An 18,523-nucleotide genomic window follows, 5' to 3' on the forward strand; every position below is an offset into this window, starting at 1 on the left:
CCCTCCCCACAGGCATTCCTCCACCCCGCCCCCCACCCCCTCGTGCTGAGCCTGCCTGCTGCCTGGCTGACCGAGCTTAATTCTCAGTAACTGCTAAGTGCAGACTGGGGCTGCCCATGGTCATTGGCTTATGGTATGGGTGAGGGATAGGACATAGTGAAAAATGAAAATAGTTCCAGCCATCCAGCTAGGGCTGGGCTTTGTTTCTCTTTATCCTCTCTTGTAGAATTAGGGATTAGTATTATCATGGAGCTGTCTAGAAGGTTGACGTCTCTAAGTGCTCCAGTTTTCTTAAATGAGAAAACAAGACAAAAATTTGTGAAATGATTTCCTTCTCCAAGGTCCCATAGAGGTGGGGAGTAGGATTCTCACCCTCAAGGAAGTTTTACCTGTATCACCTTTTTCTTGGAATCAGTGGGTTTACATTTCCAGTCATCTCAGTTTTGATCTTTTGGATAATAACAGCTGTTGAGTGGCCCTCCAGGAACAATTTTTAATAACTTTTTCCCTATTTCATCTCTCAGATGATGTTTCCTAAGTGTGAGCTAAGACTCAGCAGGTGGTTGTGGTTGTGTTGACTCTCTGTAGTTTCCTATTAAAGTGGCAGAAGAGACATACCTTTTCTGCGTCTTGTGTTGCTTGTTCCATGACATTTTAGTTTATAAGGCAGCCTTTAGTATTTCTAGAGAGGGTTCAGGTTCAGGCCCTTAGAGAAGCCCCCAAATTTCTTGACCCAGAATTTTTCATACCATCAACTCCAAACTTTCTTACCCTCTTTTCTTTCTTTGTCTGATGCAGCCTCCGTGAATGTGCTGGTGCAGAACTGCAAGATCTACAACGATGCCAGCTGTGACATTTCTGCAGATGGCCAGCTCCTGGCGGCTTTCATCCCTAGCAGCCAAAGGGGCTTTCCCGACGAAGGCATCCTGGCAGTGTACTCTCTGGCCCCCCATAATCTGGGCGAAATGCTCTACACCAAGCGATTTGGTAAGGGATAGGAAGCCCAAGCTTGTGACGAAGGGATGCTGATACCTTGGCCTGGGCATTCCTAGGTGAGGCACAGCTTAGGTGGGAGTCATGGTCACATACTGCTCCTGCCTCACTGGGGCACAGGTTGGAGGAAGATTGCTTTGTCCTGGCTGGTAGCACTGCAGAAGAATCTTGGAATAAGAGTCCCCCCTTCCACGGTGGCATCACCGGCAGAGCCTGTTGTGATGCGCAGGAATGAGGGAGGAGCTTTGTTCTGGGTCGTGGCTGGGGGAGGTGGGCACTCCCATGCCCGGCAAGGCGGTTGGCGTTGTGTATTAAAAGCCCCCAGATATGTGTTCTCTTTGATCCAGTAATTTCACTTCTAAGGAAATAATCAGAAAATGATACAAGATTTATATACAAGGATGTTCACAGCAGTGTTATTTATCATAGAGAAAAATGTCGAATAGTGAAGAGTTGCTTAAAGAAATGATGGTGCATTGATAAGACAGAATACCATTTGGCCTTTAAAATGCTCTTATAGAAGAATATTTAATGGTGAAAAATGTTTGTAATGTATGAAGCAAAAGAAGTAGATTTCAAAATAGTATTTACAGTATAACAGTTTTTTAATGTGATTCTCTAATAATACTGGTTAGCATTTATTAAGTACTTTTTATACGTCAGACACTGTCCTTAATACTTGACGTGCCTTCTCACGGCACTCTTCACCACAGCCCTATGAGATCAACCCCAGGATGACCAAAGATGCAGGTTAGAGAGAAAGAGAAAAAACTAAGAGGGAAAATTATTTCCGTGTAATAGCAAGAACTCTGGGCAATGTCTCCCTGTTCTTCTGACCCTCAGGTCCCAATGCCATCTCGGTGAGCTTGTCCCCAATGGGTCGATATGTAATGGTGGGCTTGGCCTCACGAAGGATCCTGCTGCACCCCTCCACAGAGCACATGGTGGCCCAGGTCTTCAGGCTGCAGCAGGCCCATGGCGGCGAGACCTCCATGAGGGTGAGTGCCTTGTTCGTGGCGTCGCTGTGTGGCAGCTCCCCTAGGCCTGGCTGGTAGGGTAATGCAAGACAAGGGTGTGGTCTTCCAGCCAGGACCAGAGGTGTCCTGCCCATAAGGAGCCAGGAAAGACTCAACTTCGGCCCAGTAATGACCAGCAGGCCTCCCTTTTGGAAGCTCTGGACTATTAAAAGGCAGGGGCTTTCTCATACCTTAAATCATGAGCTGGGTCCTCAGAGGCCTGAAACGATCTTTGGATAAAGACCAAACTGAATACTTCCTTACCTCAACATGAGACCTTTAGTCTGGAGATACATAAAGAACCCAATGAAATATTTATGCTTATTTTTTAAAAAAAAATTTCAGGAAGCAAGCTATAAAAAGAGATAGATAGTATACCGTGAAATGTTCTTTTCCTGAGGTTATAATCACGGTGGAAGATAAGGACTTTGGGCAGCTGCTTTGCTGTTAAGTGTGCCATCCATTTCACTAGCAGAGAAAGGTTCTATTTAGGACCCTTTCTTGTCTGAAGCCGTCCTCTCTTGCATTGCAGTAAAGCCTTCTGGGCATCATGGGGTTAGTGGCCTCCTGGACTCAACCAGTCTAGTTTCTGACTGAGATTATTCCCACATCCCATGGGGGCTCATTTGGCCAGGGTTTTGTCAAGGGGAGTTGAGCATTTGAACAGTTCTCTAATTAGATGGTATTTAAGCTCTGTCTCAAGGTAGCAACCTGTGAATTCCCTTAGCAGTTTATGCTGTGCCGTTTATAGTTTTTTGCACTGGTTTATGTGTTGTTTTGTGTTTTCTTTAGCTGTGTGGTGTGTATGTTTAATCCACCCAATTAGGTTCAGTGCCAGCTCCTCAGGGGCATATCCCCTGGGACCCCTCATTTAGTGCCATACATGTAGATGCTTGTTGAACTCAGCCTGGAATGTGAAGCATTTGTTTTAAAGAAAAAACTAAAGCTAGGACCCATTGTATACAAAGCAATAGAAAGTGGGTGGCCAGGTGTGGTGTCTCTAGCCTCTTCTCCCTCCTGTCTCCTACAGGGACCCTCTATTCAATTCTGCTGGGCTACTTTCCAAGCCCCCTGAATTAATAAGGCTCTCTCTTGCCAGGGTGCCTTTACCTGGAGTGCCTTCTTCTCCCTGAAACCCAACTGCCTGCACGCTCTTTCCCTTCTATGGAATCTTCCTAAACAGAATTGATCACTCCTTCTTGTGCCACCCCTGTACCTAGTACACTGTCTCACACTCGTCACATCAAGCTACAGTTATTTATTTCCATGTCGTTCTCCTCTCTTGGCCCGTGAGCTCCTTGAGAGTAGAGACCATGTCTGTTTCAGCTTTATGAAGTCCAAGTACCTAATAAGGAACCTGACTTTTAGGCGAAGCTGAATGAGTGAAAGAGAGTCTCGGGAAAAGCATCCTTGTTGTTTCTAGGTGGTAACTAGCAGAACCATTGATGGGTGACATCATGTCCCATCATGTCTGAAAGGGTAGAAGCAAGGCATTCTCTGCTCTTGACGTCATAATGACAGGAAAGTTCTGGTTCTTGAATCCACATGACTAGAAATATTTGACATTGAGTGACTGGGAGAGGACTTCACGGGAAGTTCATCAAACCTATTTTCTTACCTAGGTAAATGAGGTTGGAAGGTGAATTTTAGTTTAAGTATTCTTATCTTAAGCAGATTTGGATGGTAAAAGTACCTGGTGTCTGCTTTTCACCACCTAGAATCTTGGTCCTTGCTGTTCTTCTAATCGTTTGTGGAATTATTGTTTCTGATCATTAAGAGACAGGACATGATTTCAGCAACACTAATGGACATCTCCAGCCTCTTCCAGAAGTGAGGGCTCCTGCCCAGCTTTTGGGCACAGCCTGCCAGTCCTCCATCCTAGCAAGGTTCCTCTTTTCCATAAGTAGCTAGAAACATCTGGCTAAAGGCAAAGAGCTCCAGGACGGAAGCCAAAATGCTGTCACATATGGGCCCGGCAGCTCAGGGAATACAGTTGGAGAAGTCTGCTGTGGAGATGCAGGGGCTCAAGGCACCTAGCCAGCTGCTGCATGCCTCACGACAGGAGCTGCTTCTCAGGGCTCCCAGCAAGGGTTTCCTGGTTCTCAGTAGACCCCATCTGCCACTTAGGAGCGGGAGCTGAAGTAAGTAGAATGCTCTCATTTGGGAAGCGTTTCTCTCACACAAGCGGCAGGTCCAGGCTTCTCAATGAGGTTTTTTTGCTCACCCTGTGTCCACCCAGTCTGACTTTAAACCCCCGCACTACAGAAAGGTTTCTGGTTTTCCAGGTCTTGGTTGCCCCTTACGTCCAAAGGCATCAAAGCACTCAGCACATGTCCCTGAATTCAGTCGCTGGTGGAAGGGAAGACACCAGCTTTTTTGGATAGCTGTGCTGTACCACCGTTTCAGGCAAGAAGTGCATTTTTGTCTGAAAACAGGGAGCGAGGGTTTAATGGGACAGTAGAGGATCTCCCTCTTTGCATAGGTAAGTATAGGTGGGTGTCTCCCTCTGTAATGTCAAGGTCTGTCCTTGAAGGACTTTGTGGGTCCTGGGCGTGTCCTCTTGCTTCTCGACCCAGAGTGCCCCTTCTCTGTGGTGTCACCTCTTGGAATTCAGTGGTGATGTTCAGAGAGGTGAACGTGCGGAGCCAGCACATGCCCCCCGGGGAGCACCCTCCGGAGCATCGGCGTAGTTTCATTCCCACTGAGTGGCCCCACACACGCCCCTGTGTGAAAACGCTCGCGGAGGTGCATCACTGGCTGCTCTTAGCCTTGGTGCACTTACGCTAAGCAGCTCCTCAGGCCTCCGGGTCAGGGCTTCTCAGACGGTGCTCCTCGGACAGCCTGCGTTAGAATGCACGGGGTCCTTGTTAACAGCCAGACTCCACTTCAGACCTGAAGTCACAGTGAGAAATGGGCGGGAAGGTGACCAGTATTTGTATTTGTAGAACAAGCTTTCCAGATGATTCTGCTACGCACTTGAGTTTGAGAACTGCTGTTCTTAATAACTGCTTTCTTCATTTCAGGTTTCTGCCCTCAGCCTCTTCAGCAAGGCAGAGACAGTCTCAGGTTTACTTCTTATGGTGGTTTTATGTGTGGTGCTTTGATCCTTTGCCAGTTCTGTTGCAGGCACAGTGACGTTTCTGTTCTCTCTCCTATCAGAACCTTAGCTTTTTGGCTGTCCGTGCTTCACCTCCCTTCTTTTCTCAGCTGTTGTTGCTTTCCAGGGTTCTCCCTTGAATATCTCTATGTGGTGAATTCTTTTCTTCCCCGTGTTGGGTTTAATTATTATCCTTGTTTCTAGGATCGTCAGATATTTCCCTTCTCTGCTTGCTAAGGCTAGGCTTAGTCTTCCCAATTTTAGTGTCATTGGCGAATCAGGAAAAATAAGCCTGGACACATATTTTACCTCCCCCTTCCCTCTGTCCATTGGAGGCTCTTCCAGGCTGAATATGCGGCTGTCTATGCCTCAGGGTCTTATTTGCCACCTGGCTCCCTCACACTTGAGCCAGTAGGGCTTTTTGTTGATTTCTGTTTTGCTTTTAAGTTAGGCATTTAGATATTGCTAAGCTGAAGTTTTGCTGAATTCTCAAAACACTAAACTGCTTGAGTTCTCTCTCTGCTTTCATTTTCTAATTGGAACAAGGCACAATATTATAACAGAAAACTGCAATTAATTTTCTAAAATTGGGGGAATGAATTGGGAGATTGGGATACCAAATTGTACACTCTAAATATATGCTGTTTATTATCTCAATAAAAGTTCTTAAAAAAATTTTTTTTTTCTAAAATTGTGGCAACTTGCAGTGTAATAACTTTGGATGTAATCAAGTGAAAGCATAATAACAAAAATATAAAATTACTAATGAAACCAGAAATAGTCATGTAGCAAACTATTCTTACAGTTTGTAGTAAGTGCTGTTTTACCTAGGAATGGGGGCACATGTCAGCAGTGGGGGTGGGGGGAGGTGAGGAGGCAGTGCTAGGGCAGTTTGAGCTAGAAAGCAAGAATAAGGTTTAGGGACTTCCACACAGGAATTAACAGGTGGAGATGCTCTTTCTCCCAGAGGCACAGACCAACTCCCCACAGCAGGTGGGGTTGTAGGCATGAAAGTGGTCTAATAAGAACTGAAAAGGATCCTCATTGCAAAATCCCTGCATATCCTAGAGGCACTGGTCACTTGAATCTCACCAGTGCTGCTGGGTGCTGGTTTACTTTTCTCTCTGATCGTTTCTTTTTTTTTTTTTTTTGGACAGAAGTGATGGACAAGGGCCTTGGGTGGGAGAAGAAGCCCTAGGACAGAAAGCAGTTTAGCTCTCCTTTCTCCATGGAACACATTGTGCTCTCTAAGGCAAAGCCTCAAATGTCAATAAATACTTGAGGGTCAGTTTTATTTACAGCTTTTTCTTTGTGGCTGTGCAGTGAAACTATATTCAGAGGTTGAGCAACTATTAACCAGATTGTTAGGTTGGAGGGGGGTGTTGGAAAGAGAGCCTGCCCCTCCCTCCCTCCCCCCCGTCTGTCTCTCCTCCCTTTTCTCCCCCCTTCCTCTCTTCTCTCCCGCCTCCCCCCACCCCTTCTTGACCCTGAGAATTCTGCTCTTCAGTGGTGGACTGTCCCCTTGGATACCTTCTCCCTCCAGAACTCCAGCTCTGAAGATACACACCCACCTCATTCTCAGAGGTCCTAGGCAGCAGGAAGGGGAAGCAGGTTGTTTAGACCTGTGACCTACTCATGTCTAACTGGGCAGTAGTTCTCAACGTGTATTCCCCAGGACTAAGTCAGCATCATCAGGGAACTTAAAAGAAATACAGCTTCTCAGCCCCATCCCAGACCTGTTGCACCAGAAGCTCTGAGGGTGGGGCCCAGCCATCCTTGTTGTACCAAGCCCTCCAGTTGAATCTGCATGCGGAGTCAAGATTGAGAACCAGTCATCAGCTGCATGGGGACTCTAGTTAGACCTCACCTGTCAGTATAGCGCTATTGTTTTCTTTTTTGCCCTCACCTTGTCTCTTACCGTTTCTGAAACCTCATCTGGGCTATTTCTGTGGCTCCTTTAACCAGATCTTTCAGATACTTTGAAGAAGTTGAGAAATTGAGGAGTACCTCCTGCCCTCAGCATTTCTGGATCATGCTAGCATCCTGGTGATGGTACTTTAAGGACTAATGCTGTGGAGCCTTTTTCCCAATTCTAATTAAAATTCTTATCTGCCCGCAGTTGACTTTACTCAGGCTCTTAATTGTGAGCCTGTGTCTGTTTGCCTACATGCTAGAGAATACAGAGATTCTTAGGCCTAAAAGGGGAGAAACAATATCTTTATCTTTCTCTGCAGGACCCTCCCCACCTGAAGGAGTGGTCCTTGAGTTCCCTTTTCCAACATGCAACTCATCGTTATCCTTGGATGGAAGACGTTGCTATGATACCCATGAATGGATATCTTAGTGTCACCCTGGTTATAAAGAAACATTCTTTGGCTTTCATTATTTCATGCCATCATAGTCATCTTCACAGAACAACCTAGTGATGACTGATTATTATTATTATAAGTTCATTAAAATGAACCACAGGAAAGGCTTGGGGTCCAGAGTGCTCACGTTAGGCATAGCTAAATTGTAGCCTAGACCCTGGGTGAGGATGGGTAGCCAGCGCTGTCAGCACTGACGAGCATTGCATGACTAACACGCGTAGGCTCTTTTGGCCTGTCCTGGTAGCTCCATTCTTCAACATGTGATCTTTACTGTGGCTTACTCCTTGCCCTGAATTTAGCCTGTGATCAAATCCTGTCATTTGTACTTCCCTGGATTCTAAAAGTTTGATATTCAAAAGCAACCTAGAACTCTAGTTCAATCCAGAGTACTCTCCAAAAACCTTAGGGAACTGAGCTTCTCATCCTGTCTGGCCTTGGGAGTGGCAAAAACCAAAAATAAAGATATTTTATTTTTGTATCCTGGAAGGGTACTGTTTCTTCAAGGGGAGATTGGGATAAAAGAGAGACAGCTTTGTTGTCAGAAATGATTTACTCCTTCCTAAGATTTTTGTCCTCATTAATTTTCTTAAAGCTGCTTGTCAGTTGATTAAAAGCTGCTTCCGCTGCAATTATCTTAAAGTTGACTTCTGAGATGTGGTACAAAGCATCTATCCTCAAAAAGTTCCTTTCTTCAGCATGTTGTAGGAAAGGGGCGGGGTATGGGAGAAGTCAGGGGTGTCTGATGCGATTTGTCAGAGAAGGGAGGGGGCAAGATAAAAAATTAAAAATAACAGAGCTGCAATCAAAGCCATTCGTTTAGGTGAATTTTTCCATGACAGATTCCTCCAGCTTTGACGGTTTCTTTCCTCCATGGCTCAGTCTATGCTGCATTTTATTTTTTTCACTCAGCAAAACTTTATTGAGCCTCTACCCTGAGCCAGGTGCTTTGCTAGGTGTGGGAATACAGTGAACAGAATGGATCTGGCCTCTGCTCTCCTGGTGCGTATGTGCTGGGTGACTGGCTTCTTCACGGGTCTTTTCACTGCTGTATCCCCAGCTTTCACTGTGCTTATTAGTACACAGGAGGCACTCAGCATTCGTTCTGGGAATCTGTGTTGCTTTGAGTTCTTGTGTGCCGTGTAGTCCCTGCACGTACGTGAACACTCACCAGCACCGTCAGTGTGCCGGCCACGTGCCTCGGGAAATGGTGATTAAACATAGCTATTAGATATAATTCTTATGAAAATAGAGAGTGTCTTTCTCATGTCCACAGTTCTGCCCAGTATTGGTGAGTTTCTCCGGGTTCTAATCACAGGACTGAGACATGGTGAGAGATTTCCAGTGGATGTTTCAAAAGGGAAAGACAAAAAACATTTTGTTTTCTAAGAATTGGTAGGAGAACCAACTTTTGTATTTGTAAAAGCTGAAAGTATTTTAATGTAACCATCATCCTGAACTTTCTTCCTTGAAAAAAATATGGAGACGTCCCCCGTGGCGCGGTGGTTGAGAATCCGCCTGCCAGTGCAGGGGACACAGGTTCAATCCCTGGTCCGGGAAGGGCCCCACATGCTGCGGAGTAACAAAGCCTGTGTGCCATGATTGCTGAGCCCACATGCCACAACTACTGAGGTCCATTCGCCTAGAGCCCATGCTCCACAATGGGAGAAGCCACTACAATGAGAAGCCCGCGCACTGCAACGAAGAGTAGCCCCCACTCGCCACAACTAGAGAAAGCCCGCGTGCAGCGACGAAGACCAAATGCAAACAGAATAAATAAATAAATAAAAATTTAAAATAAGATAAAAAATTTTTAAAATGGATGAAGTGAAGCATACGAATATATTGAATACATTGAAAGATTCCCTTATCTGAGCTGAAAATCTAGAACAACTACTCATTTGGCCATTTCCTTTGAGATTTAGAGAGCTGAGGAAGTTTAAGAACTTGTGCTGTGCACAGAGGTGTGGGCACAGGAGGAAGTAATTATTTTAACTTCTGGAAGTTCCAGGAGCATTGAGTGCCTTGGTATTTGATTTAGCACAGAAGTAGATCCCTCAGCTGACGTATTCTCTGTGCTTCAATCGTAATGGTCAGAGATGGCCTTTGGAAGGCATCAGGCCGACTGAAAAATAAAGTTCTTGTTCTCTGACTGTCCTTGGAATCTCTTTGAGAGGAACTAGTGAATAAGGGAAAGTCTGCAGGTCTCAACAAGTCCCAGGAGATTGGCTGGAAATGACATCAGGGCATCAGGTTATCAGGAGCAGAGGAGGGCGACAAACTTCCTCTTAAGAGAGAAGAGAAGGAGCTGCTTGGTCTTCTGCTGGGGGAGCTTTGGTTTAAACAAGGTCGTAATTTAGGCAGATTTGTTCCTGCTTCAGCTGAATAAAGCAGAGAGAGTAAAGCGACCTGGTATTCTGATTTTTGTTTTTAAATAACCACTTTAAAATCAACATTCTGTGAGCTCTAAACTCCAGAGTAGAATATAAAGAAGGCTTAGAGACAGTAAAAGAAATTAAGTTTCTGAAAAACAATCAGATTTTCTTGAGGATGAAGAAACTCCAGTAATTCATGAATCTGAGCAAATCAACAACCCAAAGGAAAGATGACTGTAGTATCCCTCCCCCCGTGTGTTTTGGGATGTGTGTGTTTCTCAGCCTGTGACAAGATGTGTAGCCATCCATTTCCAATGAAAAGGTCAGCTGTCTCTTAGCATCTGCTTTCCATTGATTTTTTTTCCCCTCTTTCCAGAGAGTTAATTCTCCTCTAGTAATCCTCTCTAAAAGCTTAAAGCCTCCCTTGATTCCCATCACTACCTAGAATGCATTTCTCCTCCTCACAGTTCCTTTCTTCCTCAAAGCCCCTTTGGTTTGCGACTTCTCTCATGGCCCTTCTGGCCTCAGTTTCTTTTCTTTTCTTTTTTTTAATTAACTTATTTTAATTTATTTTACCGGCTGTGTTGGGTCTTTTTTGCTGTGCGCGGGCTTTCTTTAGTTGCGGTGAGTGGGGGCTACTCTTCATTGTGGTGCGTGGGCTCCTCGTTGCTGTGGCTTCTCTTGTTGCGGAGCTCGGGCTCTAGGTGTGTGGGCTTCAGTAGTTGCAGCACATGGGCTCAATAGTTGTGGCGCACGGCTCTAAAACGCAGGCTCAATAATTGTGGCGCACGGCTCTAAAGCGCAGGCTCAATAGTTGTGGCGCACGGGCTTAGTTGCTCTGTGGCATGTGGGATCTTCCTAGACCAGAACTCGAACCCGAGTCCCCTGCATTGGCAGGTGGATTCTCAACCACTGCGCCACCTAGGAAGCCCCTGGCCTCAGTTTCTAGTTGTCCCCTTCCTTCAACCAGCTTTCACTGTCTTAGTTAAAACAAGGGAGATCTGCCGACCGAACTTGAGCTCCTGCCACCGTGGCAGCAGGATTCCAGCTTTAAAGATGATGAGATTCCCAAACGTAAGCAAGATGACCACAAGGTTTTCTTCTTTTAGCTTCTTATCTCAGCTGACCTCAGCAGTGCAGTTTGCTGCTTGGACTAATGGTCTAAGCTTTATTGACACGTGGTAGAAAAGAAAGCATCTTGTTGAGGGTAGCAATACATTTTTCCCTCTAAATTTTAGAAGGATGGAGAGGAAGGTTTCCCACTGAGTTCCTCTGGCTGCCTCTCATTCTTTTCGTGTCTGTCTTTGGACAAGAAACAAGACCCTTTTAGTTTTGATCTGGGAACTATTTTCTTTTGTTCCTACTTCCTATTAGTTAGAGACTTTGAGGGATGGAGAGGCAAGTGGTACAAGAGATTGTCTTAGACCCCAGAAGTATAGGAATCGTCATCTTCTCCCACTCCCTTAGAACTATAAAGGTCTTGGCGACCTGACGCATTCCCTGTTGACATGCTGAGACGGCACTGACTGTAAAAATTCGTTCCTTCTAGCTTATTGATTCCACTTCCCTTCATAGATGTTAGACAGAAGTGAGAACAGCCTGCTTGGGGAGGGGGGTTTCTTTCAGCATTTGTCGTCTACCAGGGAACAGCTGCAGCTGCGACAGGTTGAAACCAGGACTACGCAAACATGAGTCAGCAGCCAGGTTTTGTATCCAGCCCCGTGAAGGGACCCCGGGAGCTGATAATCCTCCTCTAGTATAATGGAATTTGCTGTTGTAGCTTCATAAGGTGTCACTTTTGTCAGAGAGGGGGAGGAATTTTTGGCAGGCCCCCGGTTTTGTCCTTAACATCCGACGGGAGCTTCTGGACATCTGACTAGTGTTAAGGAAGGCTTTACCGGAGATATATTTGGAGTGCCTTAAAATGAAGGCCAGAGCTTCCTTTATACTGTCTCAGATCTTTTTTTTTTTGGCACACGGGCTTAGTTGCTCCGTGGCATGTGGGATCTTCCTGGAGCTAGGATCGAACCCGTGACCTCTGCATTGGCAGGCAGACCCTTAACCACTGCGCCACCTAGGAAGCCCCTCAGATCTTCTTTCTTATCAGTGCTGATGAACTGTGGGTTTACGGAACCAGTTCCCATTGAAATCTGGGAGGAGACTCACAGATCACCTAGTCACCGGGTTGAAAAGACTGATGGGCGAAACTGTAAATGGGCTGGGAGTAGCCAGGGCCACAGCCACCTGTCAGCATCGGGGAACTTGGTGCCCAGTATTCTCGTCTCTAGGGCTAATTGTGAAGAGTGGTTCCTGTCCTGCTGCCAGAGAAAGGGATGGAAACTACACCTCTGGGTGGCTTTCTTTTTTTTTTTTTTTTTTTTTTAATTATTTTATTGATTTATTTACTTATGGCTACGTTGGGTCTTTGTTGCCATGCGCAGGCTTCTCATTGCTGTGGCTTCTCTTGTTGCGGAGCACAGGCTCTAGGAGCGCGTGCTTCATTGTGGCACTCGGGCTTAGTTGTTGTGGCTCTCGGGCTTAGTTGCTCCGTGGCATGTGGGATCTTCCCAGACCAGGGCTCGAACCCGTGTCCCCTGCATTGGCAGGCAGATTCTTAACCACTGTGCCACCAGGGAAGTCCCTGGGTGGTTTTCTAAATGGGCCAGATTCTCATTCCTCTAGGGTCCTTTAGTTCCAGGCATGTGTGAAATAGGAGCATTGGATCAGACGACCTCTCAGAACCTATAAATCAGTGATCCTACCCATCCTGCATCCCGTGTGCTCTCATCCCCCCTTGTCTCTTTGCCCTCATCTTCCTTCCACCCCCACGTGAGAGTGTGGTAAGTAAGCAAGGGCTTATCAGGAATTCTGGAGGCTGCTGATCTTCACGTGGTGTTTTCTGGCTTCCTGCCACAGATCAGGATTTAGCCTAATACCCAAACGCTGGAGGAGATGGGGGCGAGGGGGCTGCCAGAGCCAGAGGACCAGTCGATGCCCCATGACTGCTGTAGCCATGGGGGTTGTGACTCTCTGTACAGCAAGGTGTAGGGGTCTCAGCCTTTCGTTCCTTCTCTCCAGTCAGTTGCGGTGACCTTGTCTCACCTAAGCTAGCTTCTGGAGGGTTTTGTCCCCAAGGCATGTTCTTGTACTTAGAAACAAATTGATAGTATTTGCTTGTTAATCCCCCTTCAGCAGCAGACTATGAAAGCTGAATTTGTGACATGTGAGAGGCTTGTTGGCTTCTTTCCTGGCCTGGAACATTTCTAGAAAAGAGTCTTCTTATTCTTACGAGACCCCGGTCAAAACAGTCGGCACAGCCTTAAAGCATTTTACAAACTGTATTGTCCCCCTTCTTGCAAGACCACTTTCTCTGGCCCTTCTGCCCCATGGCCTGCAATAATGAATTATTATGACTTTAGGGGAGACTCTTGTGTGGTCCTTTACAGCTGCCACGGGCAAAAAATAAGGTTCCCCTTATTCAACTCACTGAAATTAACACACGTCCCTTCTGAACTCTCGGTGTATCCCCAGCTTACATTATCTGACTTTTGGGAGAAGAAAAATTTAACAGATTAAGTGATCGCAGCCACAATTGTCTAATCGCAACCACTTTGCCTTTTGGTTTGTACACCAAGTCATATTTAACCATATAGCCGATAGGTTGGACAGAAACCATTCATTATCTTCTGGAAAAGTGAAAACCTCTGTGAGAAAGGATGAAGGCACCACACCCATCCCCTGACTTGAGCTGTTTCGGTGCAAAGGGGAAAAGACGGGCATTGCCATCTCCGTGGACAGTCAGCCAGCAAGGCTGATGGAGAGGAGTAGCCGTGAACTTGTTACAGGCTCCTGCCAGATGTGTACGTGCGAGGAAGAGATTATCCAAAGGTCAGGCAAGCATGTTCTGGATGACTAGTTTAGAAATTCATAAACTCCACTGGGCTCTTTTTCAGTAGTCCCCTCAGACCAGAGATTGAAGAAGCCCTGGTTAATGCTTGCATTTGGAGTTGAGTCAGATGGGGAGGGCGTGGGAGGTTCCTAATGCAGCAGCAGCCACAGGGCAGTTGGTCTTAGGCCTCGAACCAGAGCCAGTTCCTTATCTGTAACAGAGCCAGTCAACCTCAGGACCATGACAGGGCCACTGCAGCAGTGTGCTGTCAGCTGCCCGGGCACACTTCTCAGCACCACAAAAGCCAGAAGATTTTTATAACAGGCTTTCTCTGTGTGTGTGTCAGTACATTGAGCACACATGCCACTGTCTTCTCCAGTCAGTGGCTGTCCTGGTAAAAGCCTTTCAGGTAGATGCCCAAGGCACAGGAGCAGGTTCCCGAACACAGGGCTTCTTATCACGTGATTTCTGTAAATGGCATGGACCCTGGGCTCAATATTTACCTTTTTGGGGAGAGCAGGATTTCTCATCAGGATAATCAGAAAAATAATTATTATTATACTGCCCTAAGTTCATTTTTTGATATTACCATCTAAATCACACTCTCATTTGTTCTCTCATTTTTTACCCCTTCAGTCAGCCCTTAGGGACAGGTAAAGGCAGATGAAGTTCATCCCTATTTTATAAAAACCTGAAGAGGCTAAAAGAGAAAACATTATATTGACTAAAACTCCAAGTTATAGATTCCCAGCCACACATCCTTTCCATAGGCCCGAATGATGTGCTTTTTTTTTTTTTTTTTTTTTACCACGCCAGGCATTTTATATACATCATTTCTTTTAATCTCCCCCATTATTTGAGTATTGGTGATGTCTCTTTAAACTGAGATCCAGAGAAGTCATTGTGCAGTGACGCCGGAACTCAAATCCAGGTCTTTCTAACTCTGAAATGGTACCCTTCATTCTTCCCCTGCCCCGTGCCCTTGTCTCTGACTAAAGTTGATTCTGGAACATCGTGTATGTAGATCAGTAGCCAGATATCACCTTCAGCCCAACCTGAGACATAGCTAAGCTGCCCCCTGAGAAAATAGTAGCTTTGGAAAGATGCAGACTAATGAAAGGAGACTCCCTTTGAGAAATGGAAATGATCTGTTTAATGGTGATTTATATAAGCTAGAAAGAAATCGTGTACCTGTGTGTTCAAGATTCCCCTCTGCCCTGCTTCCTACGTCTTATTGCACCTTTTAGGTTTCCTTAACAATAGCAGTTTTAACATTGCTTTTAATTAGATGAATTAAGAATGTTCTTTGATGTTATCACCCCCTCCCGCCCCCCTGTCACCTTCAGTTCCCCATTGCAGTGAGAGTGCTGTGATTTCCATGGTAACGGGACTACCCGTGGAGTTTGGCTCTCTGGTTTGTCTGGTCAGAGGAAAGCTCAGGACAGTCCTCCCTGGTGTGCTAGGCTCTGCATGGGGCTTTCCAGGGGGTTACCTTAAAAGCCATGAAGTGAGAAATGTTAAAGGTTGTGAGAAGAGCACAGCAAAGCTTCATGCAGAAAAGTCCAAGTGTGCCCCTGGTATTTCCTGGCAGTCCTTAGCCCTCACCTCCGGTGAGAGGGTCCCACCCTCCCCTGTGCTTCCCCAAGTTCTCAGGTATATGTTAAGGATCATCCCATTGCCAGCCTGACCATCTCTTTTCTTCCCTGTGGTTAACGTGCTTCAGGCCATAGGATGGACTTTGTTTCCCCCTGGATTTTGTTATTCTTGGTAACAGATTGTTTCTCGTCCCATTCTCTTTTCTTCTCTCCTTTTCCCCCACCCAGAGAGTTTTCAACGTCCTTTACCCCATGCCTGCTGACCAGCGGAGACATGTCAGCATCAATTCTGCCCGGTGGCTGCCTGAGCCAGGGCTCGGCCTGGCCTATGGTACCAACAAAGGAGACCTGGTGATCTGCCGACCAGAGTGAGTGGCTCCAGGGGGCTGGCAGGGTGGGGGTTCAGAGGGCCCTCCGGGCGGAGTCACCAGCATTCACTCGCGGACCTGGCTGGTGAGATGGGGTCTTCCGGATGGGAAATGCGAATCCTGCTGGAGCCTGCCCCATTCTCAGCGTCACTCCTTAAAGGGTCCTTCTCACCTAGGGGGTGGTGAGGTTAGCGCTGCATTCCAGAAATCGTCAAAAGACCGTTGTGGTTATTATGTGTTCTTAAATCCAAGGCAGTATTTTTTTTTTCTTTGTTTTCCCTTGTTCTCTGGTTTCCTAGTGATAGTAAAGTTTCCCTGCAGGCAAAAGCATAGATATCAAAGATTCTTTTCTAAACCCTTTTTGAAAAATTCAACAGGTGGTCTTGGGTTTTTGTGAATGTCATAGACATTAACTTAAGAAATAAAATTGGAAATAGAGTATTGTTAGAGCCCTAATTTGTCAAGCCACTGATCTCTGACAGCTTGGCTCTGTCTGTGTCCTGCCTTTTTTCCTTTTTGCTTGGGGCTCTGGCTCATAATAGTGAAGGCAGATTGAAAAGCTCGATTTAAAATAAAAATGATAATTAACTGGTCTTGATTGAAGTATGGGGTAGGAGGTGACAGGGAACCAAAGCATTTCGGTCTTAAGTCCTGATGACACCCGCTTCCCCTTCCTCTGGCTGTTTGGAGGAGAGAGGTCTGCTCAGGCATCCTTTCACTCAAGACCCTGGGAGTCAGCAAGGTCTGTCATCAGTTTCCAGACCCAGCCAGGTGGGGAGAGTGAAACTCTGTGCTTCAGTGCAGATCAGGCTGATTGCTGCGTGGGCCACTGCAGGGTTCCAGCCAACTAAATGCCGCTTCTGCCTCCAGGCCGTCCTGATGCTGTCCTTCACTTGGTGCAGAGTCTTCTCCGAGGGTAGCCTGCAGATCACAGAGCACACATGGTGTGGCTGGTCTGGTAGGGTCTCTGGCTATTGAGAGTGTCCACATTGCCTTTTGATAGGGCCCTTGGTGATTTTTCCTAAAATGTGTATTTGGGTCAGTTCTTGTGGCCTGGTGGGTGGGTGGTGATTGCACTCTGGTCAGCTGAGCTAGCTCAGTGGCCCAGGAGAAAGAAAACCTGGCTCTGATGATAGCTCCCTCATTCCACCTAGGATTTTGGAGCCCCCTCCAAAGGGAGGCAACTGTCTCAGCCTGACCTAGTCAAGCTGCTCTTGGAGCTGGGAGACTGCTGGGTTCTGCCAGCCGCACTCTTCTCAGACTCAGTGTCTGCAGAGCCCCATTCACTAGCTCCAGTGCCTCTCCAGAACACACCTGCCTCTTTCACGATGGTGCCCCTGGTAACCCAACTGCTGGCTCTGTCTGTTTCTGCCCTCCCCTCCGCCTGTCCATAGTCCCAGGAGCAGTCTGCCCTGAACGATTTCTTTTTCTCCAAAGCACGTAGGACTGATTATCTTTTTTTTACTAACATTTTGTTTATTTTTTTAAATATTTGATTATTTGGCTGCACTGGGTCTCAGTTGCAACATGCAGGATCTTCAGTTGTGGCATGCATGCTCTTAGTTGCAGCATGGGGGAGCTAGTTCCCTGACGAGGGATCGAACCTGGGTCCCCTGCATTGGGAGCGTGGAGTCTTAGCCACTGGGCCACCAGGAAAGTCCCAGGACTGATTATCTTATCTCTTCCTCTTTTCTTACGAATTCATAAGAGTACTCTACTAGGCATCTTTCCCAGAACTGGAAAAGAATACTGGACTATAATTCACTCTTACCAGCACTGTAGTTACAGACCTTTCTTTCCCTGTTTCTCCAGGACATCCTTCCTCAGCATTGTTGTCTTGTCCCTGGCTCCAGCTGCTAACCTTTGTCCCAGCCGGACTCCCAGCCCCTTCTCTTGCTGAAGCGATCTGCTCTTACAGAGGCAGGAGCTCTACTCCCAGTTTGTCGTGGCCCCACAAAGGCTTTTATGTCTTAAACCCCAGCCTACATACTTCGCATGAGTCACACACACTTCAGCCAGACATGAAGCTGGCTTTGGCCCCTCTTTTCTCGCCATATGTTGTCTTCAGCATCTAGCATCTCCGCAAGCTGGAGCCATCTTGGGCTGCCTGGGGAGCTCTCTTACCACCAGCAACTCAGGTCTCTCCCATGACAAGATGGCACCCCATCACAGACCAGGTTGTGCTGGACTCAGAGCTAGTTGAGCCTGCCTTTTTGGTGTGGCTGTTTTCTCCGGATTTCTTGGGTCATGTGAGTAAATGCACCATACCTGAGGGCTGATATTTAAGGATATCCATATAAATTAGGATGGACATGACTTTGTCCTGAGTTGTCCAAAGCTTCTCCAGTTATCAGTCACCTCTATTTCTGTACTTCAGGCAGGAAATACTATGAACAACATTCAGGTAAGTAAGTTAAGACTCACCCAAGGTGTCCCAGCAGATCAGTGACAGAAGGAGGCTTCCTGGTTTTCTGATCCAGAGCTCTTTCCTGTAGTTGATTCTTAACCTTTTGTCAATCAAAAACCCCTTTAGAATTCTGACGAAAGCAACATACTCTCTTCCACAGAAAACTATACAGCAGGATCACACACATAATTTTGTAACTCTTTTAAGACCTCAGGTGAAGAATGCAGCTCTAGATCCTGTTGAGGCATTTCAGTGGGTCTGGTGATTGATGCAGTGGGAAATGCGAGAGGATGAGTGAGAACATGTCCATCTTTTGCACAGTCTGTGAGTGGTCTCTGGCCTAGAATGAGAAGAACAAATAAATAGGGACGTGGGAGCCCAGGGCTGCTGCCTGCTGCCTGGCCCCGTGTGACGCAG

General features: G+C 46.6%; 1 protein-coding gene across 8 annotated transcripts in view; it reads left to right on the forward strand.

Annotated features, from left to right (window-relative positions):
* Positions 1-18,523, forward strand: part of AMBRA1 (autophagy and beclin 1 regulator 1) — a 175,879-nt gene that overhangs the window by 143,654 nt on the left and 13,702 nt on the right. For all 8 annotated transcript variants that reach the window (XM_057747739.1, XM_057747731.1, XM_057747732.1 and 5 more), the window contains 3 exons: positions 799-987; positions 1,837-1,991; positions 15,560-15,699. In XM_057747739.1, the coding sequence (XP_057603722.1) occupies positions 799-987; positions 1,837-1,991; positions 15,560-15,699 (484 nt within the window). The remainder of the gene's footprint in view (positions 1-798; positions 988-1,836; positions 1,992-15,559; positions 15,700-18,523) is intronic.

The sequence above is a fragment of the Hippopotamus amphibius genome, chromosome 9 (assembly GCF_030028045.1).
Source record: "Hippopotamus amphibius kiboko isolate mHipAmp2 chromosome 9, mHipAmp2.hap2, whole genome shotgun sequence".
Classification (NCBI taxonomy): Eukaryota; Metazoa; Chordata; class Mammalia; order Artiodactyla; family Hippopotamidae; genus Hippopotamus; species Hippopotamus amphibius.